Below are 22,037 nucleotides of genomic sequence, written 5' to 3' on the forward strand. Positions count from 1 at the left end.
TAATTTTTACATATTATTACTGTTGTTGTTGTTGTTGTTGCTGTTCTACTTGATTGACGATAAAGAAAAAAAAAGATAAAAGGGGTTGTTGCAATGAATGATAACATGCAGAGGGGAAGAAGGTGTGGCTGAGAGATGCTAAGGGAAGGAGAAGAAGCAGAAGAGAAAGATGCATATGAGATTGTCAGATTATCTGATAGTTGGCGTTGATTGGTCTGAAAGATGGGAAAGAACTATTGGCAAGAAAATAGAACAAAAAATGAAATAAAAAAGCAACACTGCACACATTGCCCAGCAGCAGTAACTTCACTATTAGACGGCACGCAGCCGGCCGTATATATCGAGCGTTGAAAATTTTTGAGAGCTACAAAAAAGTTCAATTTTACTAGATAGAGCAGCAGCTTTGAAATTTTGCTATTCGTTCGTTCTTTCACAACTTTCATTTTCTCACTCTGTCTGCGCAACGGGTGGTGCGTTTCAACTTCTCTCTCTCTCTTCGACGAACAAAAGCATACTAGCTATATAATAGCAAGCGGCATACATACATACATAAATACATACGCACATCACATCACATTGCATACACTTGTTATTCTGGACATTTTCATTCATCTTCATCCGCCTGCAAGCTAAAAGACCAAACAGACGACCGTGTTGCAGGTGAACTTGGGATCCCAGGCGGGCTGAGAGAGAGCAATTGTGAATGACGATGATGATTTCAATTTTTGCCAAGATGAAAATTGCCACCACCTCCCTGCTGATTACTATGGTCACTATGGTAGTCGTGGTGACCATCGCCGGCAGTCCGGACCAACAACTGACCAACACCACTGCCCAAGGATCGCTGAACCTGACCGACGAAGTGAGTGGATTTTGCTTTTTGTGAATTCGCTTTTGTGTTCAGGGCGCGTTGCAAGAGTTGAAAATATTCGCCAATCCGGCCGAAGCCGAAACCCAGTGCGATGACATCGCAGTAAGTTTCACTATCAGGCTGAACTGAAATACAGTCGGCTGTCGTTAGCCGGTGGTAAAAGTTTCAAATAATCCATTTATTATATAATTAATATTCCATTTTTGTGGTTGTTGAAAAAAGAAAATAGTTTCACTTGAAATTCAAAAATCAGCGTTCCAGCTTTCTTTCTTCTTTTCAAACAGGGCAAAGTTTTTTTTCCCATTTTGAAAATTTTTCTTCTCATGGTCGGTCGGCAAATATCTATATCTACATCTGTGTCTGTGTGTATATTTATTTATTGTTCATTGAACAATTTTCAAACACATTTTCTGCAGTTGGAAAAAACAATTAGAGAATAGCTTAGATTTTACGCGTTCTTTCGGCTCGTCACATCTGGACATCTTTTTTAACGATTAGCATTTTCTCTACCAGCTGTTGTAAACGAACAACGCAACTAATCAATAATCAATGGCTATTTATTTTTCACAAATTAAATTCTTATAAATATTGTAATTAATATATATATATATATATATATATATTTGAATAGATTTTTTATCAATAATTACTTTAAAGTGATTATTTTTTTTCTTTCTTTTTTCAAACTGTCAGGCATTGTTGCACTTTTCGATTGATAGATAAGTTGTCGTTGATGGAAAGAATTATCTTGTATGTTTTCCACTTGTATAAAAGAAATATGCAAGAAATATCAACAAAGTTGAATAATTTATTTCTCAACGCTTTTTGGTTTATTTGAAATTTTTTTTTTTCGAAATTCTCAAAAAATATAGTTTCAATATTTGTTGTTACTTTGTTACAAATGAAACGGGCAGGGAATATTTAATTTATAAAATATATATATATATATATACGCTTTGGTAGAACGAGAGAGAGTGTGTGTGTGAGTCGATTGGAAAAGAGATTGGAAGAATATAAAGTTGGATTTGTCAATTTTTTCCGTCATCTGAATAAATTCAGTTGGGCTCTTTTTCAAAAATCGAATCGACGAGCAAGTGATGAAGTGAAATTAAACTTTCAAATTATAGCCCATAGAACGAAGAATAGCTTTCGAACACTTCTTCTACTATTGGTGGATTGGTAGAAAAAGAGATAATTATTATCAGCATATTTAAATTTTAAATTTCTACCAAATGACGGAAGAGAAAGAGAATCTGAGCAGCAGTAGATAATATTTTGTCAATTGAAGCTTCAACTGGGCTTGTGCGAGTGGTGTATGCACATTGTGAAAAGCCCAAAACGTGAATGTGCGTGTGTGTGTGTATGTGTTGTGTTTGATCAAGCAAGAAGCACTTGGAGCACGTTTTGAGCTTTTTCTCTCTTGGCAACGTCTGTTTTCAATGTTCCACCATTGATCAAGAGAAAACTGGTCGTATTTATTTTTATTTTTATTGGTTCAATGGCGAATGATTATTCCTTGGAAGCGTCCATCTTCCGCAACTTGTTGCGTTGTTCATCGTCATTTGTGGTTTCAATTCTTTTTCTTCTTCTGTATTTCTCCAGAGAATTGATAGACATTTGTCCATCTCTTTAATTATATACTGGTTGCGAAAATTACACCAAATTATCATCATTATCATACGCAGCAGTTGTATAGATTAATTTCAAGTTAAACTTTAACTCAATTAGTGGAGAAATTTGAAAAAAAAACAAAAAATATGAATAATAATACTCGGGATAATTTCAATATTTTAAAGTTAGTCGTTGCTGATGTTGAAATTCGATTCAAATTTAATTTGAAAATGGCAATGTTTTTATTTTTACAATTTCATTGTTCAGTTAGTTCATCAAATTGGTGGTGATCTTGGGAGAAAATTTTCTCGACGATTTTGCACAAACTGATTCATGATTAATATTTTTAAATATACTTTACTCGGATGCCATTCGGATGAGTCAATAAATTTATTATTTCCAAACTGCTGCTCTGCTCTGCTCTGCTCTGCTCGAAAGTGGAACTCTTTGCAAAACTGCACCAACAATGTAGCTTGTTTTGAGTTAATATTTGCTATTGAATTGTGAATTATTCTCTTCAGCTAATTTCAGCTTCTAATAATGAAAAGAAGCATTTACATTTTTTCCGTAACGCTGGACGCTGGACTTTCTCTTCAATCTTCTTTTTTCTCTCATTCTTAAAAAATAACTATAATTAAAAATATGGGTTCGTTGTGTCGATTTTGAAAAATGTGAAACTGATTTTTTATTTACTTGATAGTGGCGCAGGCGCCTGATGGCTACCATCTGGAATCGAACAGTGAGTAATGTGATGATAATCATAATCATAATCATAATAGATGTGCTGTTCATCAACATTTGTCATTGTTCGTGGCTCTTTTTCCCGTGGGTGTTTTCCATCCATCATCCCACGCACAAACGTAAAAAATCCCATTGCTTATTGTGTGTGTGTATATATGTGTGTGTGTGAAATTATATTCAACTCTGTACGCTGCTCTTGTTGTGCTTTCATTTATTTATGTGCATTATTTTTTACTTTTTGCTTGCGGCGCATTATTTTCGTATACGGCGTTTTTGTTTTTCGGTTTGTTACTGTTTGATTTGATATTTCAGTTTGACGGTAACGGAAGCGGAGACAATGAGGTAAGTGTAGCATTGTTAATTAATTGATTTATTTATTTATTTGATCAACTTTTGCAGCTGTTTACCGATGTGGGATTGTCTGGTTAGTTTACCAATTTCAATTGTACACTTTGAAATGATTAGCAGTTGATTGAATTGGATATTTTTCAGGTGAAAGTCCCGATCCTCCGAGTTTGACTGATCCTCCACCCCATTATCCTGATTTGGGTGAGCAAAATTGTTTCAATTTTTTCATTGCTATGGTTTGTTTGCATTTGACAACAATTCATATAACAGAATATGCTGATGAATCACTTCATATATATGTGAAATAGGAGATGAAAGATCATTGAACCCCAATTATAATAATAATAATAGTAAAACTCTTTTTAATTAAGGGCAAATATTATTAAATACATTAAAGTTATGTCTTTTTAAAAAAATATAATAATAATTCAGACTAATATTATTAATTATTGTTTTGTTAAAATAGAACCTGAACAGTGAAAAAGGAATATTAATATAATAATAAAAGATGTTCAGGAAATGTATGTATGAATTGAAATTTTAACAACCGAGGTGAACAGTGCACAAATAACTTGTACGGCCATTTTATCTGCTCTTAATTTGTTAGAATTAGCTCGATACCGCATTCTCCCTGCCGACAGTAGTCGGCGACGGCTTCCCTGGTTTGAAAAACCGAACGCTGTCGATAGCTTAATTGTGGCCTGGGGTGATACAGATTCGGCGAGCGACTTACCATCGCTTGACTACTTATACACAAATTCAGGTTTTTGTAGTTTTAGCCGTAGCCGTCATTGTGTCCCTACAGTATCTATTTATCTTAAGCTGCTACTGTCGCTTCGACGTAATTGCAATGTTCCATCTTCTTCTCTGCTTGCTTGGTCACTTAGTGACCAACTGTTTTTATTTTCTCTTCGTTCAGTCTGCTTTTTTTTAAAAAATATTATCATTTGTAGCAGTTTCGTGTCCTGTGTGTTATAAAACAATTACATTTTTTCAAATTTAATTTATTTTCCATCAAGCTTGTACTTTTTCTACATTCTGTATGTCACTAGAGTATGTTCTTGTTCTTGAAGCAGAAAAATGAAAAAAAAAACTATATTAATGCTCTGCTATTTATTTTAGATTATCAAGGATGAAACTAAAAAGCGTATTATTATTATTATTATTACTATTTAGTTGTCATGTTATTTGTCATTATTATTATTATTATCATTGTTGTTGTAGTTATTGGTAGTTTGTTTATTTTTAATTTATCATTATTACGTTATGATAATTTTTTAAGATAACAGCAAAGAACCTCTGTTGTCTGAAATTCAAGGCCCACCAGGACCAAAGGTAACAGTGTCAATTTGTTATTGTCCACAGTATTTAATCAGTTGAAAATGATCACATTTAGGGAGATCCTGGTGTACCTGGTCTTTCGATTAAAGGTGAAAAAGGAGATCCTGGTCCTCCAGGAGTGGTATGCTAGGACCGAGTTGTGTGCATCGAATGCTTTGTAATTGGTGATGGATTTATTTTCAGTGTTCTTGTCCTGCTGTTGCCGAAGTAGATAAATCGAGTCAAGCAGCAGTTGGACCAGTTGGACCAAAGGTGAGAGAAACCCAAGTTGCATTTAATTTCTTTTTGCTTAAGCCAACTTTTTCAATAATGCTCAACTTTCCAGGGAGAACCAGGCGAAAAAGGTGAACCATGCAAATCGGATGTCGACTACGAAGCAATTATTAAAAAATACGCTTTGAAAGTAAATTTGATTGATGACACTTTTTCCACTAACTTCTTCCATTCACACTAATCAACTTTCTATTGCAGGGCGATAGAGGCTATCCTGGGCCACCGGGACCACCAGGACCTCCTGGACAAAAAGGCGACACTGGTGATGCAGGACCAGTTGGAAGTATTGGACCTCCGGGTTTTCCGGTATATTTATATATATATATATATCTGTATATATATATATGTATATGTATATGTATATAAATGGGATTTATTACAATTCATTGTTTTAAATTGTGTATTGCACTGTTTTTTGACATTCATGAGAAATTTGGTCAAAGAGCGCAATTTCGAAACGCCTTTAGCATGAAAATATTGTCGGTTAATTTGTCTAAATTGTTGTCATAAATTCACATCATCAATTTAATTTAGTCAATTTTGTATTTTCATTCGTATTCATTTTGTGTTGTTGGTTAATTGTGTGTTGTACTAATGTGTTTTTGTCGTGCAAACGTTCAGGGTCCACCGGGAAAGCCAGGCGCAACTGAAGTTGTTGACTCAGCACCGAAAGAGGTAGCGCGAAGTCGCTATGGCCACGTAAGCTTCAAAATCGCCAAAACACTATTCTGACTAACATTTCCGCTAACATAGCATAGCATTAGTTGGGCATCTTTTTTGCATGATTTATTCTCATTATTCAAAGCACTTCTGACTTTTATACGCTTCTTTCTCTATCTATCTTTTTCTCTTTTTCCCCGCTTTCATTGTCCAAGCACTTCAGTGACTTTTGATTTTGTTGATTTTAAGAGAAGACATGAATACGATCAATACGAACTGCGCATGGAGCAGCTACAAGGTCCTCCGGGTCCACCTGGTCACAGGGGTCCGGAAGGTCCACAGGGTCCTCCAGGCTATCCTGTATGCCAGTGTTTGCTGTGTGCTATTATTTATTCTGTTTGCTAATTTCAATCATTGTTTAGGGTTTGCCAGGAAATCCTGGTCCACCTGGTCCACCTGGACCTCCTGGACCTGCTGGTTTGCCTGCTTCGGTTGGCTCGAGAGGCCCATATACGGTATGCTTGTGTCAATATGCCGATTAATTAATAACAGCGGCTTGTTGTTCGTTCAGTTGATTCCGTTCTTGTTTTTTTTTGTTTCTCTTAATTAGAATGGCTTTTCGAACATCATACCAGGAGCGGAACGCTTACGAATTTATCAAGGCGAAGATGTATGCAATTGGAAATAATTTAAAAAAAAACCACAACGAACATATATATATATATTCAATTTCTTTTAGAAGCAGCGACAAAACTTTGGATATCCAGGATACCCTGGACCTCCAGGACCTCCTGGTCCACCGGGACCACCTGGGCCACCGGGTTCTTCTGCCTATGCGAATGCTGCTGTCAAGGGCGCACAAGAAGGCGAACAGTTGAAAAAAGCGCACGGTGCAAATTATATTATTCCTGGAGTAAGTGAATAAGTAATGTGTGTGTGTATGTGTGGAATATGATTTGCCGACATGAATTGATGAAGAAAAAAAACAACGAAAAACAACTTCTAGACGTTAGTATATCCTACAAATTTGGATACTTTCTACGCGTCAGAGCATATTCAGATTGGTAGTTTGGCATTTTCTTTATCATCCGAAGAACTGTTTATCCGAGTTAAAGGAGGTTGGAGACAAGTCAAAGTAAGATGTGGAAATTTTTGTTTTTCTTTTGATGACTTTTTCTATTTTAGCTCGAAGGATTTCAGTCTTCAATGGAAGAGAAGATGTCACTGGTGAGTATTGAATTTTAGTGTGTTAAAAAGAATATTTTTTTGCCATTCAACCAAAATCAAGCTTGTATATTTTCCACGTGAATAGTATTGTACCACAATGATTGATTGATTGACTGAATGATTTTGTTCATTGGACATCCGATGATTGTAATGAATTTTAAGAAAAGGACATTTAAATTTACAATAACGCTGTATATTTTAAAATAATTGAAAAATGTTTTTGTAGTTCTACTATTCCACTAATAGGGGAACAACAGTAGTTTAGTAGAGGGTAAGGTGTTTCTTTCTTTTAATTAAAGGATTAAATCAAAATATTGAAAATGTTGTGCACTGCTTTGCTGCGGTCGGCAATGCTAGATTTTTATATTGTTCTAGTTATTATCAAAAGTGTGTGTGTGTGTGTCTGCCTATAAATTTGTTCACCAATTTAAGTTCAAATGTATTATGTATGACTCACACGATGGCAGATTTTTTTCTTCCAAATTAGTATTTTTTTTTTGTGTTATCAATAGTGTACAATTGCAAACTGTAAAATTTATCATTTAATAGAAAAGGTGGAAATTTTATAGCTCAGCCAAAATTTTGTTTTTAATTTTAATTTTTTAATTATTTCAGCTCTCAGATGCAACTGCGAGAAAAACAGTAAGTAATAATATTAGTAATTGTGATGAAATTGAGAATTAGCATGAACTGAACTGCATTTCTGTTTGCACTGTTTGCAGCTGAGTTTCACGCTGTCTTTGTTTGTACACGTGCCTTTGCATATAGATTTGCATACATATGCATATAGATTTGCATATATACATATGTACATGAGCTTATTGGAATGTTGAATATCAGTTTGTGATGTGCTTTATTGATTCAAATCGTGAAAAATGAATCAGCATTAATTGCTGTCATTTACAAATTTTATGCAACTTGCACAGCGTTGCAATCAAACCTGCGTTCTTTTGATATATGTATATATATGTATTACATGTATGCAAATTGAATACACAAATTGATTAATCTGCTTTCATTATCGTGATGATAATAGATAAAGTGTAATAAGAAATGAAAATTTGATTTCACTATAATCTTTCATAATAAATAGTTTATTTGAAAAGTTATTTGTTTAAGTAAAATAAATAATATTTGATAAATCAAAGTGAAGCTGTTTACATACACTTTGTCATGTTGTCAGTGCTAAATTTATTTGCTTGTTACGTATCAATATAATGAATGGACATGTCGAAACTTTATTGCTCTTTATAAAAAAATTTTACAATTAATTCAGCAGATAAGTTAAATAAACAAATAACTGTAACTAATTGAGCAATATAATTTTTATTCGGCTGCTGAACTTTCACTGAAATGTGTATGCATGTTGGTCCAGTTTTAAAGTTGTTTTGTTACTTTTGCTGTGCATTTATTTTTCAGCAAATTTGCACTTGTTTTGTGTTCGTGTTTGTATATGCTTTTCACGATAGCGATTCTTGTTGATAGATATTATGGTACATTTGCATGGAAATGTGCTCCGTTAGCATGCTTTTGCAGTGGATGAATGACAGAAAATGAATGCATAATTTAGGAAACAGTGAGACCTCCTGTTGATGCATCATCGAAACATACGAGCTCTGAACCGATGGCACCAACCGATGTGAACAAAAATGAAGTGGTAAAACAATCTTCTTTCTATTCATTGAAAATTCAGCACCGCCTACCAGAGCTAGTCGGTCACGGGCTTGAAATGAATATTTCAATTTCAGCTTCATCTGATTGCACTGAATGATCCTTTTACGGGAAATATGCACGGAGTGCGTGGTGCTGATTTTGCCTGCTACCATCAAGCCAGGGCTGCCGGTTTTACCACAACATTCAGAGCATTTGTCAGTTCTCAAGTGCAAGATTTGGACAAAATTGTTCATCACTCGGATCGTGGAACCCCAGTGGTGAATCTTCGGGTAAGATGTCACTCGTTGCTTTGTGTTGCCCCAACAGTTTAACAGATTAACGAAAATTGTTATTTTCGATTTAGGGACAAATTTTGTTCAACTCTTGGGATGACATGTTCCGTGATGGAGGAGCTTTCTTCAGTCTGAATACACCGATCTATTCATTTGACCGAAAAGATGTCTTTTCTCATCATGGATGGTAAATTGCTTTCAACTTTCTTCTCTCATTTACCGCGGTATCATCATCATTTGTATGAGTTTTGATTTTCAAGGCCTGAGAAGTACGTTTGGCATGGTTCTGATACCAAAGGTACAAGACGATCCGGAAAGTTTTGCGATGCATGGCGTAGTAACAGCCCTAAACGAACAGGCATGGCATCGTCATTGCATGCCCGTTCCTTGTTGGGGCAGAAGGATTTCCCCTGCAACAGCACTCTTGTTGTTCTATGCATAGAGGTATGATGAAATTCACAACGATAAGCAACGCATTCTGTGGGACTGGGCTGTTAATAAGTGCTGTAGCATAGCATGTTGGATTTATTTGTGTTTAGAATATGAGCAAAGGCAACGTGGACAGGCGATTGGCGAAGAAACGTTTTGGACCCACGCTCCGAGATCAAAGTAATTTGATGTATGATTTCGAAAATACCACTTGGCCAATAAGGCATGCCCCAAAAATGCTTTTTGAAGAATCGTTGTAGATGCTCTCTCTCTCTCTTTCTCTATTTTTAAAATGTTTCTTTTTCAAATATAATCCGCATGCTTAGTTTATTTGATGTCAGTCACTGCCTTGATGCCTGCGCTGTACAAAATAGCTTCTACAAACGTTCAGCTGAACCAACCATCTGAACGTTTGTTCCTTAATTGAAAGTGAAATATCGATTCACAGTTTGAAAAAACAGATTTTTTTAAAAGAAGAAATTCGCTTATTCTGCTGCTAAAAATTATGATAAAATTCACAACGATGCTGCGGTGTTTTACTGTTTGTTTCTCTATTTTACTTTTTTTGGCCACGTTCAAAAAGTCTAGATGCTTTGCACACACACACACACACATATATATATATATATAATACATACATATATATATTATATTCATTCCTGTTGTGGCGCTCTGAATATTTTTATCCAATTTGCACATCTGCGATACGTTTGCTTCTCCTCTTGTCAACTCGCAGTGATTTGCTGCCACGTATGCAAATAAATGCTTTGCGCTTTAATTAATTGAGTAAAAACCGATTAGCCTTCGAATGAAGAAATTGGTTTTTGAATAATCGCAGCAACACTTCACAACAGCACCAAGCTGTGACAAGTAAGCGAATTCTTAATTAATTAATTCATTTATTATTATTCATAATTTTGTTTACAAACTTTGACTAAACATTGATTGATTGAACTGATGATTCAAGTGTAAATATTCAAAAGTGAACAGATTGGGTAGTTTTGGTTGGTTATTTAGCAGAGCTCGAACACACATGACATTTATATTATTTTTTTTCACATGCTTGTTTTCGTATCCATTGTGATGATTGATGTCTTATTTTCAACATACAAAGCATGTTTGTTATTATATAAAATTTTATTTAGATAAAAAGAAAAAACTATTCGTGCACATTGCATGGAACTAATCTAAGTTTTGTAAAAAAGAAAAAAGTATAAATTTATCATTGGACACACAATGCATAATATAATGATAATAATAAATGGAAAGCCCGAACTCGGATATACGATACTTTCATCCGCCAGGTGAATCGTCACATCTCAAAATGACTCGATAAAACATGTCATCATCGGAAAGATACCACCGTTCGTCCAGAAAACAACCAGCATGCAAGCAAGGAATAACGAAAGTATAAATGAATTTTAAAAAAATTAAAAAAAATAATAGACAATACAAAAATTATTGATGTTCAAATCTCTCTTTCTTCTTCACATTATCGGTATTCTAAAACAAACTTCTGTTAAAAAGAAAATAACATTATAACAATATCAAAAACAATTACCAATCAATATTAATTCATTTAGGAGATGTTAACACCTTTTTCAATTCTTCAGTGGCCCACACAGCAACACTACGCGACTTCACCTTCTTCACACGACGACCACGCCCCAACACCTCGGACAAAACTCGCTGATTGAGATTAGGCAATATGGTCGTTCCATAAACGGTAATCACATCCCTAATGCAATTCATTTACAATATGCAAACAACGGCATACGCACATGCCTAACTTAGCATACTTACCCGACCATTCCACAAAATGATGTCAACATTTCTTCAGATGCGAATTCGCACAAAATCAACTTGTCAGCATTGTTGATAAATTGCAAGACAAACGGTCGCAAGAAATCCAAACTCTCTTCAAAAGATATTCATGAAGCAGTGGTAACAATCAAAATCCAAGTATCCACTACTCACCACGATTGCCCTTGAGACCATGCAAAAGGCCCGTGAAAGCAACGATGCAATTTTCGCGCAAGTTGAGCACGTACTCCATCTGATAGTAATCATCCTGAAAAATAGAAAAAAGAATAAAAATCAAGCGATCAAATTGGACTCTGGATGCGAAATAAAGTGAACATTCGAGCCGATTCACCTCGTTCATCTCGGTATTCAACGCTGATGCCAAAGCTTGAGTCACCAGATTCAAGTAAGGATTGAAATTATTTTCCAAAGCCATAGCAATGTCCCCAAACAACGACAGCACGTTCGGTTTCACGCTTTTCTCCACGCTTGCGTCCTAAAAGTTGAAAATCATCAACTGATCAAACAAACAAACAAAAACATTCCAACAACAACATACAGCCAGTATTTCATACAGAAGCTGCATCAACTCTGGCACGTAAGGTGCGAAACGGTCTTTCAAAACACGGGACAAATCATCACACACTCCAACCGCAGCAGAGCAAACTTGATATTCTTCACGATTTTTCAGCGCAATCAATACGTAAGGGAAAAACATAGTCATGTACTTCTGGAATGAATCTCCCAAGCCTGAAACGTGTCCCAGTCTTTTAAATCAATCAATCAATAAACAAACAAATCAACATCATCACCTTCTGCAAAGCTAGCCGATGCAAGCAGCGCATCTTCCATCGCACCGCCTCCTTCTCGTTCGCAGCTGTTCTTCATTATCTGTAGCAGACAATTCATGATCGGATCTGCGATTCGTTGCAAATCCTGCGCAGTCATTCGTCGGACAACGGTCATCAGCATCGCGCAAAGCAAGCCTTCGATGTCGTAAAACTGAGAACGTTCGTTCGCACTCTGCAGGTTCGGTTCCATCTGCAGAAGGTCGTTCAAACGCTTCAATATTACCAACAGAGTATTCTGCACCACTGTGTAGCAATCCTGGGAAAAAACAACATTAACAACAAACAATACACATCGATCACGGTCTCATCCACTGAAAGCACTTCCCCTTATGCCTCACCTTTGGACTGTCTTTGATCAACGACATCAACGATTCGTAAGCTGCAATGCGCAAATTCGACTGATATGCATCAGTGCTTAAAAAAAAAGGATTAGAATCCATGAGCAGTAGAATAAAACAGCGAATACCGATCAGCGGTCTGCAAAAGCTGTTCAACCAAGCCTGCAAAGCAAGGAGACAGCACATAAGTAGCCGGCTGTTCACCGTGTGGTGTCTGCTGCAAGCTGACTTCGTAAACGGCCGACGTCAAAGAGGACAAAGCCTGCAAAAAAAATACAAATTTACTTACTCATCACTGTAGAAAAAATCAATACCAACAACATACCCAACAAATGTTCGACGCAACTCGTGGCTCTTGTTGCAATGCTTCAATCAACGCCGGAAGCAACGATGCCAGCATACTCTCTTCCACAACCACTTCCTTGACCAAATCACAAATACGCCCAATGCACCAAGCAGTTGTGTCGCGAACGGCTGTTTCCGGATCTTTGGTCAAAGTTAGCAAAAATGGTAATGCTTGTGCTACTGCCGGCTTCAGAATTTTTACATTCGGACCATCCAAGATGGAACCTATTGCGAAAAAACAAGTTAACAATTGTATGCAGGCAATAACTAAATAATAAAATATCCAATTTCACCAAATGCCATCACTGAAGCATCGCGAAAATGCCAATCTGTAGATGCGATATTCTTCGTGATGAAAGGCATCGCATGCGCTACAATATCATCGCCAACACACTGAGCCAAAAGCATAATACAAACTCCAGCCGCTTTAGCAGGGACCCACTCGTCATCGTCATCGTTGTCCACCTGCAAATACAACTTAAGTAGGAAAAGAAATTCCAAAAAATGGAAAAATATTTACTTGACGTGCCAATGTTTCAAGCAAAATTGGCATTACGTATGGCAACGCCTGCTTAGCATAATTGCGACAAACCACTTCAAGAGTCTTTCCTTTTTCTTTTGCTTCTTCTTCATCAGAAGCTAAAGCAAGCTCCTCGTCACAAACGTTAGACCAAAACTCTATGCCTTGCAAAGCAACATCCTGATTGGATGACTTCATGGCTTCCACAGATATCTAAATAAAATGTCATAAGTTTGAACTTCTGACGACCTATTCCCAACTTAAAAACTGCAAAACTAACTGAAAACAATGCCGCTGGCATGTAGTACTCCATATGTTGGTAATAAAGAGACATAACCTTCACCAAACATTGTAGCGCAGCAACTTTCAAACTTTCGTTTGCTGACTGAGTAGTTTCACAAATCACTTGCATGATGACGTTACGTTCGGTCTAGAAATAAAGAAAAGCATCTGCACTAAATGACCTACTGTACAATTTGAAAATTATAACAAGAAAATTGAACAAGAAAAAATTAAACATGGGCATCCAATTATACTGTAGATTACGGTAAGTCGGACGCAATCCATCGCTGATAAATTGCAACGTGTACAACATGCAGACAAGAATGTTTGAAAGAGTAGTATTGATATTGTCAATAATTCTGATAAAAAATTTTATGAAGAAAAGTTTCGAATTACAGAGTAAATCTTAAGACGAAATAGTGAAAAAGAATTTTACAACACAATAATACTAATAATTACCATACTATTTAGCTGAAACAAATTAAATATACTCTCGCAAAAATACGTAGTGAACTTTAAAAAATTAGAAATAAAGATATTATCTAGTAAAACAAATAAAAAAGCAACTTCCTTTCACGCTGATTGCTAAGTAAAATATGTGAGTAATATAAGAATAGCGAAGAAGAGATACCTCACGTTCAAAATTGGTTGCGATAAATTCAAGCGAATCGGAAAGTGCATTAGTGGCCACTAATCTCACATATTCAGATTTTTCATTTTTCTGCATTCCATGTATGATCGCGGTGAGTATTTGATCAGCGAATGGGCGAAGGACAGTTGGATTCTGAAAATTCACAAATGAACAGACCTCATTAACAAGTAAAACAGAATAGTACATACCAAATCACTGCAGATGTATCCTAGAGATTCCAAAGAAGAACTTTTCGTGTTTTCAGACGAATCGGCTGCTGTAACATTTGTAGCTAATTTTGGAATACATTCTGGCCAATGATTCATTGGAAATTCAGCATACGCAATGCTGGCAACGCACTGTGCCGCGATTGATGGGCGAACTGTTTCTGTGCCCAAACTGTTAAGAACCTAAAAAAATTCAATCCTCAAATCTAGAATACTAATTTTAAAAAATAAAAACAAGATACGTTTAATTTCACCGCAGTTCGCACTTCTATTGGAATACTTTCCCACTTTTGCAGTCTTTCGCTTCGAACATTCACATCTTTTGCTATCAAAACATTTTTCAATTGTAAACCAGCAGCTTGTCGAATGAAGGCTTGTTCTGATGCATTGGTCAACAATTCTGACAAATTTTTAGCAAAACTTCCCTAAAATCAAACAGATTAACTGCCTGAAAGCATAACTTCGTTCCAAAAATTTACCAAATTTGCTTCAGAACACGAATGTAAATACTCAAATGCGGCACTCAAATCATTTGGATCTAAAAAAAATAACAAACAAAAACATATAAATTTTTTATAAACATTTCCTAAGTAAACCGAAAAGAAATAAACAGTAACATCACTGAAAAACAAATATATTAACAATAAAGCAATACGTATATATGAAAATAAGTAAATAAATAATACTTTGTGAAATAGTCTTAATGAGAGCTTCTCGTAGCTGATCTGTAGACATCTCTTTATAGAAAACAATCACTATCCAAGAGCAAAGACACCAACCGCTAGGAACACCAAGCGCGAAATGATTAGATACAGTAGAGCAACTTTTTAAATGTCCTTAAACATCAATAATACCTACCATATGAACACACTTTAAACAATGACCAATTGCGTATAATTTGAACATTATTTACTTCTATAATATTTGCTTTTATTAATTAATAAAATATTAACATACTTTAAAATTGATTTCAGTAAAGAATTGTAGGATTGAAAATTGTATTTAACAAAATGCAATTTATTATTTATTATAATAAATGCGTTCTAAACAATTTTATAGTAATTTTTGATATTTATTTCAAGTAACAAATATAATATAGATTATAGTATAAAATAGCAAGTATTTTAACTGATATATATATTAATGAATGTAAGATATGCAGGTACAATAATTACAATGAAAGACTGATATTCAAAACTAATTTGTGTAAAAATGATTTGAAAATTGAAAAAAAATTTAATTAATATTAAAAATAGTATTGACTATAAATTTTTGATTTATATCCATAATATGATATACTAATAAATATTAATAAAGATACAGCTTGAATATATATAAATTACCGTAATTGTAATCTTGTAAAGTTTTATATTTTCTAAATGATCACGCTGCAAGATTTAAAAATTTTATGAACAAAAATTTTTATTAAAAATTTGAATTGCAATTGTAACCACATTTATGAAAATAACAAGTTTCGAAGTTAGATTTACCCTGCAGGCTTAACTGAAGCCAATGCAGATTGTACTTTTAAATAGTTTTTGAGCAGTTAATGAATGTGTCTGTTGGAATATGTATCATTTTTCTGAAATGATGTATTGTTTAGCAATTATCTGTTTTTGTTGCATTGTTCCTTCTGTCATTAAATTAAATTTAATTAATTAATTAACTTTTATTCATAACCTACATCTTCAACTGATTTTATGTAAATGCGATAATAATACGATGGAATAACTTATAAAATTCAAATTAAGCTCTTCTTAATGATAAAAAAACATTTATTCATCAGTAGTTAATAAAATTTCGAAACCTCAAATAGGTTTTAATTCAATAGGTTTTGAGATTGTTTTCCAAGTGCTGCCTTTAACTAAAGAAAGCTTTTAGGTTTAAAAGCTTTGGGCAGTAATCTACTGACTGAGTTTGATGCACAGTAAATTGAATGGCATGTGAAAAAATATTTTGCTGTTTTATGCACGTATCGTATGATTTTTAAGCGCGAGGTAAAGTTTGTCAAATTTTATATTGGTTTTCATATTAATTAAACTGTTTTATATTGGTCTGCACCGTTTATATTAATATGTTCTTTGATACATACAGTTCCACTGCGTAGTACTCTTTTCACAAGCGTACGTAATTCCTTCTTTACAATTGTCATCTGCCAACTCCATCATTCAGTTTTTGCATTCATTTCAGCAGAATACCGCCTAACTACAAAATTTGCTTGATGAGCATAAGAAAAAATTATTAATTTAAAATATTATGAATTTTATTTTAAATTTTATTTAAATTTCTAAAGATTACACAATGAACTTAGTTTGCATAGCTGAAGTTTATTCTATATTTTATGTGTTGTTTTTCAACTGCAAATTCTTAAACAAATAATGAGTTGTCAGAACTATTAATTTGAATTTAAAATATTTTTATTTAGTTTTATTATAAGTGAAAATTTTCATATTTATTTTTAACAATATTTTCTTTTTAAGCACGCTTTAGTGTGTTTTTTTATTTTTAATACATACTTTTGTTCTTTTAATTTTACTGTAGCAGGTTGCTGCGTTATAGATAAATTATAAATGTCATGTTTGCATAAATCTCTGCTTCTCCATACAGATTTGATTGAGCATTATTAAGAAATGGTCATTTTGGAAGATGACGTACTTGACCAATTTTTGAATAATCTTTCAACTTCTCAAGATTCTATTACTGGGCTTTCAAAGTGGTGTTTAGAAAGATCATCTTATCACAGTGTAATAATTAGGGCTTGGCACAGCTTCTTCTATTCAGGTGAGAATATTATTTTATTAAAATTTTTTTGTACAGATAAATTAGCTATTAACATGTAATTTAAATTTTAAAATCTTGTTTATTTTCAGTGTTTTTTATCAATGCAAAACTTGTTCAGAGAAGAATATATTCTTATTGTTTTATTGTATATTAATATTTCTTATATATATAATGTAAATATGTTTTAGCTAACAGTAATAAACGCTTGGCTTGTTTGTTTTTACTGAATGACATTTGCCAACGTGAACGCGCCAGAAATCAGACAGTTTTTCGCGAAGAATTTGCAACTCATTTGCATGGTGTTTTCATGAACGCATGGTGAGCGTTGAGAATTGAAAACATTTCAAATAACAATATTTTAATTGTTACTTAGCACTGGAGAGCTTCGATCACAAGCAGTGCGGCTGCTGAAATTATGGGAAGAAAGAAAAATATTTAATAACAACGTGCTTGACGTGATCCGTGATATAGTTGGTATGCTGTATTTTCGACCGAGCATTCTGAATTTTCATATAAGGATTTTCAGTTGCTACTGGATCGAAGTCAAACAATGTGGAAAATTACAACGAGGCTTGTTTGAGAGTGACGCGCAATTTTGATGTAAACTGATAATGAAATTATCGTCATTTTACCATGGATTTTACTGTCAGTAGTTTCAGGTCAAGCATTTTGTTGACCAGTTAGAAACTTTCAAAAAATGGGAAGACTACTTTCTTAAAAGCGATGGCTCTCTGGTCACTAACATCGACTTGAAACATTTCATGAATTTGATGAAAGGTATTTTTATTATTTTATTAAATATTATTAATATGATTTTATTTTCATTTAGATCGTGAACGAAGTAAAACGCATATTGCAAAAGCGATGGAATTGCGCGACTTATTTTACAAGTACATGGCCGACTGGAAAACGCATCTAATAAACATGAATAAGCTGTTGTGTCGCGCGCAGGTTGCGAAAGTGTTTTATGGTAGACAAAACGAAGAAGTGGAGATTGTGTCTCAGGTTTTTCTTCGAAAACAGATTAAACAAATTTTACTATATAGAATCTTTTTTTTTGCCAGTCATACAAAGTTTATGAGAACAATCTTAAAAGCGTTGTTCAAGAAATGAAAGATATGCAATCAATCGGAAATTGCAACAGATATCAGAATCCTTTGCCTATTTCTGCTGCACCATCAAATATTTCACAAAGTGAATTTAGCATTCCGTTAGCTCGTCAACTTGAAATGATTATTTCGGGTTTGTTGTTGTACATTTTGTGGAAGCGTTGCCAGCATTGAATTACGTATCTTTCAGCTGCAAAACGCGGTAAAGTAGACGAAAGTCGAACTGCTGAAATTGATTTGGACGATGAAAGTAAGTCTGTTGTTTTGAAAGTTTGCTTTTCATAAGAATTCTCTGATTTCTTCTTATTTAAGCAGTGTTGATGAATGTTAAAGTTTGAAAGTTTTTTCAGTTTATTTATTTTTTTGCAAGATGTTGAAATTACTGTTAGGCAAAATAATGGTTTTGTCGTATTTTCACATGGTAATTGGTATCAGTTTTACATTCAGTCTTTAGAATTTTTAATGTTCAGAATTGCATGAAATGTTATGCATTTTTGTGCCAAATATGTCACTTCGTTAACTGTGTCGATGATATTTTGCATCTGGTTATATTTAGCATAAGAATTAGTTATTTCACTGAGGTTGATTTTTTAAATAAATAAATATATAATTAGGCATACTGTAATAACGGGTGTACTGTACAATTGAACAAAAAGAAGGTTTTTTTGAAGTTATTTTTTAATTATAATTTACAAATTAGTTAAGCATAGTGTTACCCCTGTTGCTAGCGTTTATTTACTTTTAAAGTTATAATGCTTATGCCAGAAAGTATGCAAGCGAAATTTGATTGATTTTTAGAATGTTTTCAAGCAGCATGTTTGCATGGATATGTTCGTATTTACGATTATAGAATATTAAAATAAAAATTTATAGTTTTTAACTTTTGTTTTTAGGCTGCATGTATGTATTTGCTCACATTTTATAGTATATTAATAAGTATTTAAGAAAAAGTAGTGAAATGAAATGAAATTGTAGCACAGTTATCTTCAAAATCTGAAAAACATGGCATTCAGGATGATTCTGATGTTCCTGATGTAAGTAATATGAACTGTTGTTTATGTGGTATTATTTTTTGATAATTTTATAATTTGAGAAAATTGCTAAAGCAGCTTCACCGTCGATTTCACCGGATAGAAGTATTCTTAATTCACCAAGTCCACCTCCGTTGGAATCCTTTCGCCATTTATGGGCAGATTTTATACCTACTGAAGAAGCGAGAACCGACATGACTACTAGTTCAGCGGCCTTCATGGTTTCCGATATCCCATCTGTATCCTCACAAACAGCGCAATCGTTCCGGCATCCTCAATTTGTACCGACGCGTGTCTATTATAGACCTGAACCAGGTGCTGCGTTGAGGATGCGAGTACCTATGAATTTTACTTTCCAAGGTCATGGTTTTGCTGACAGACAGGTTATAATGGGTAACCATCGACAACGCTTTCCAGTTGCCGATTACAGTAATTATATTGATGAGCACCTTTCATATTCTGTCGTTAAAGAGAACAATGACATGCCAGGCAAAGTATCTGCTGTCGCTGGCAGCGAGTCGACAACCAGGACCAATGTTGAGGCATGGTCTGCGCCGGAATCATCATCGGCTCAAGATATAAATGAACAAGAGAAAACATCATCCAACACTGTTAATCTGCCTACTGCAGGTTATTTTTGATTTTATTTTAATTTTTAAAGAACTTTTAAAAATCATATTTCAATATTATTTAGAAATGACATTGCCAAGAAATGCACCAGCAAACGCTGTTCGCATATTAACTTCAACTGGCACAGTACCGCATCATTTACATGGTGATCTTATGCATTCTTCAGCACGTTATTTTCCCCCAGTGACTCAAACTGATGTTGGAATGTGGCTCCGTGGCTCACCGATTGCTAATGCTCACCGGATGGTACATTCTCGACCACCACCATTATTTCATTCGTCGATATCTTCAGATGGGAAGCAGCAGGCTGTTTCCAGCGATACAACTGCGACTATAAGTCAGCCACCTGGAGTACGCCCTTCAGTGAATCGTCCTTTGCTCGGTCCAACTCCAACCTTGAGTCCCAACCGTTATTACCGATCGCAGGCATACAACACTGCTGTCTGCGGGTATCCAGCTAATCGTCAAAGATGGCGATGATTATTTATGCTAATACCTGCTGCTTCTTATTGCATTTTTTGTCATTATGATTGCTTTTTGTTGTTATTATTTTTAGGCTGTGTATTATTTTTTCATTGTGATTTGTAATGATTTTATTTTGAGGACATCACGAATGAATTTAAGAATGTAGATATTTATTTATTTGCACCGCTTTTAATTATTTCATTTCAAACTGTTATCACTTATGAGGTTTGGAAAAGGCATCCTGTTTATCTTATTGCTTGAAATATTCTGCGTGAAAAGTGATAATTTGCATTTGCTTAAATGATATATTATACTGTGTATGATAGTTCATTTTGGAATATTGAGTATTTTTACATCTTCTTTTACAATGAGAAGTGTGTTGTGATTACTTTTATGCCTAGTGAAAGTTGAAAAATGCATTAGTTAATCGATTATGCTATAATATGAAACTACTTTATGAAAGTGAAAAAGTACGGAAGTTAAATTTTTAATTCGATGTCTATTTTTTAGATGCAAATCATATAGTAAATCAAGACAACACGACGCTACGAATTTCATCTATTTCTTTTTAAGCAATTTGTTTTAGTGCCAAATTTTAATTCCATTTATAGCTGTTGACTACAGAGTAACTTTAATTACATCTATGTGTTAATTTTGCGTGTAAAGTATAATTAAGGTAGTCGAAAGCAAAGGATTATCAGCAATACTATGGCTGTAGGTTTATTGAGCGAATAAAAGACGAATACAAACAACTACTAAAAACTATCCATATTCATTTATACGCCGTTTGAATGTTTGTTGTTTAAAAAGTCTTGTTAATTGAAAAAGTTCTGAAATTTTAAATTTATGTCAGCGTTGTCGCGTTTTAGTATCTTTCTGCGTTTAAAATTGTTAATTTCATTATTCTTCCTGCTGAATCTATTCGCAATCAATAAATAATAATCAACAAAATGAAGCGTGATAAACTTTGAAAATTATAATTTAAAATGAAAATTTGAAGATATTTTTCATGCGCTCCAGCACTATCTTTAATCTTTTAAACAAATAAAGCAATAAAATTGCTTCACCATGTTTAAACGTTTGTAAAGTACATGGTAACAGGCTACCAGCCAGCTATTTATAAAACAGAGCCATTTATCAACGTAAAAGTATTTAAAATAAGCATTAATTGTATTGTTGAAAACATTTACAAACAATTTTTCATTATATTCAACAATTTTCAAAGATTACGTTACATTTCCACACGAGACATTACTGTAATTTATCCATTCTGCAATTTTTGTAAAATTGAATAATGAAATTTAATACTGAATTTTTATTTGTAAAATATGTATTGCTTATTAAGTAATTCAATGAAAAATTATTTTAGTTGAATGTACATCAAAATTATGCAATATACCCCCATAGTTTTGTTACACAAAAATGTTACTTGCATTATAAAAGTACCTTACTGTATCGGTCATGTTTCGCTTTGACTTTTTTCGGGATGTCGGGTTGTGAGTAGTTTTTAGTCTGTCATTTTGCCCAGTAATTGTTTTTATTATTTTATCGGCCAAATTATTTGTGAATTTTAAAAG

The 22,037-nt window shown here is 34.0% G+C and overlaps 3 protein-coding genes across 3 annotated transcripts; 2 read left to right on the forward strand and 1 right to left on the reverse strand.

The window, feature by feature from the left end:
- The first annotated feature begins 733 nt into the window (after nucleotides 1–733).
- Tsp_05509 (collagenase NC10 and Endostatin family protein) lies at nucleotides 734–9,707 on the forward strand. The gene is made up of 20 exons (XM_003371801.1): nucleotides 734–862; nucleotides 905–973; nucleotides 2,668–2,748; nucleotides 3,536–3,565; nucleotides 3,623–3,647; nucleotides 3,716–3,772; nucleotides 4,854–4,906; nucleotides 4,968–5,033; nucleotides 5,096–5,164; nucleotides 5,238–5,315; nucleotides 5,384–5,483; nucleotides 6,069–6,205; nucleotides 6,268–6,360; nucleotides 6,852–6,980; nucleotides 7,031–7,072; nucleotides 8,643–8,729; nucleotides 8,821–9,015; nucleotides 9,090–9,205; nucleotides 9,279–9,462; nucleotides 9,558–9,707. The coding sequence occupies exons 1-20, from the start codon at nucleotides 734–736 to the stop codon at nucleotides 9,705–9,707; spliced, it is 1,890 nt and encodes a 629-aa protein (XP_003371849.1).
- Nucleotides 9,708–10,905: 1,198 nt separating this feature from the next.
- Tsp_05508 (importin subunit beta-1) lies at nucleotides 10,906–15,305 on the reverse strand. The gene is given in 21 exon segments (XM_003371802.1): nucleotides 10,906–10,950; nucleotides 11,044–11,185; nucleotides 11,251–11,365; nucleotides 11,425–11,518; nucleotides 11,603–11,746; nucleotides 11,810–12,017; nucleotides 12,047–12,357; nucleotides 12,440–12,515; nucleotides 12,568–12,701; nucleotides 12,765–13,051; nucleotides 13,078–13,249; nucleotides 13,305–13,517; nucleotides 13,585–13,734; nucleotides 13,851–13,945; nucleotides 14,078–14,099; nucleotides 14,218–14,370; nucleotides 14,427–14,627; nucleotides 14,687–14,869; nucleotides 14,924–14,982; nucleotides 15,131–15,280; nucleotides 15,299–15,305. The coding sequence occupies 21 exon segments, from the start codon at nucleotides 15,303–15,305 to the stop codon at nucleotides 10,906–10,908; spliced, it is 2,961 nt and encodes a 986-aa protein (XP_003371850.1).
- A 1,769-nt stretch (nucleotides 15,306–17,074) lies between these two features.
- Nucleotides 17,075–20,475, forward strand: Tsp_05507 (conserved hypothetical protein). The gene is made up of 16 exons (XM_003371803.1): nucleotides 17,075–17,225; nucleotides 17,414–17,524; nucleotides 17,607–17,695; nucleotides 17,752–17,799; nucleotides 17,885–18,002; nucleotides 18,055–18,230; nucleotides 18,290–18,467; nucleotides 18,525–18,584; nucleotides 18,685–18,755; nucleotides 18,805–18,879; nucleotides 18,949–18,993; nucleotides 19,040–19,063; nucleotides 19,228–19,258; nucleotides 19,310–19,368; nucleotides 19,428–19,995; nucleotides 20,060–20,475. Exons 1-16 carry the CDS (start codon nucleotides 17,075–17,077, stop codon nucleotides 20,473–20,475), a joined length of 2,220 nt encoding a protein of 739 aa, XP_003371851.1.
- Nucleotides 20,476–22,037: the final 1,562 nt, after the last annotated feature.

The sequence above is a fragment of the Trichinella spiralis genome (genome assembly GCF_000181795.1).
Source record: "Trichinella spiralis strain ISS 195 chromosome Unknown Scfld9, whole genome shotgun sequence".
Lineage (NCBI taxonomy): Eukaryota > Metazoa > Nematoda > Enoplea > Trichinellida > Trichinellidae > Trichinella > Trichinella spiralis.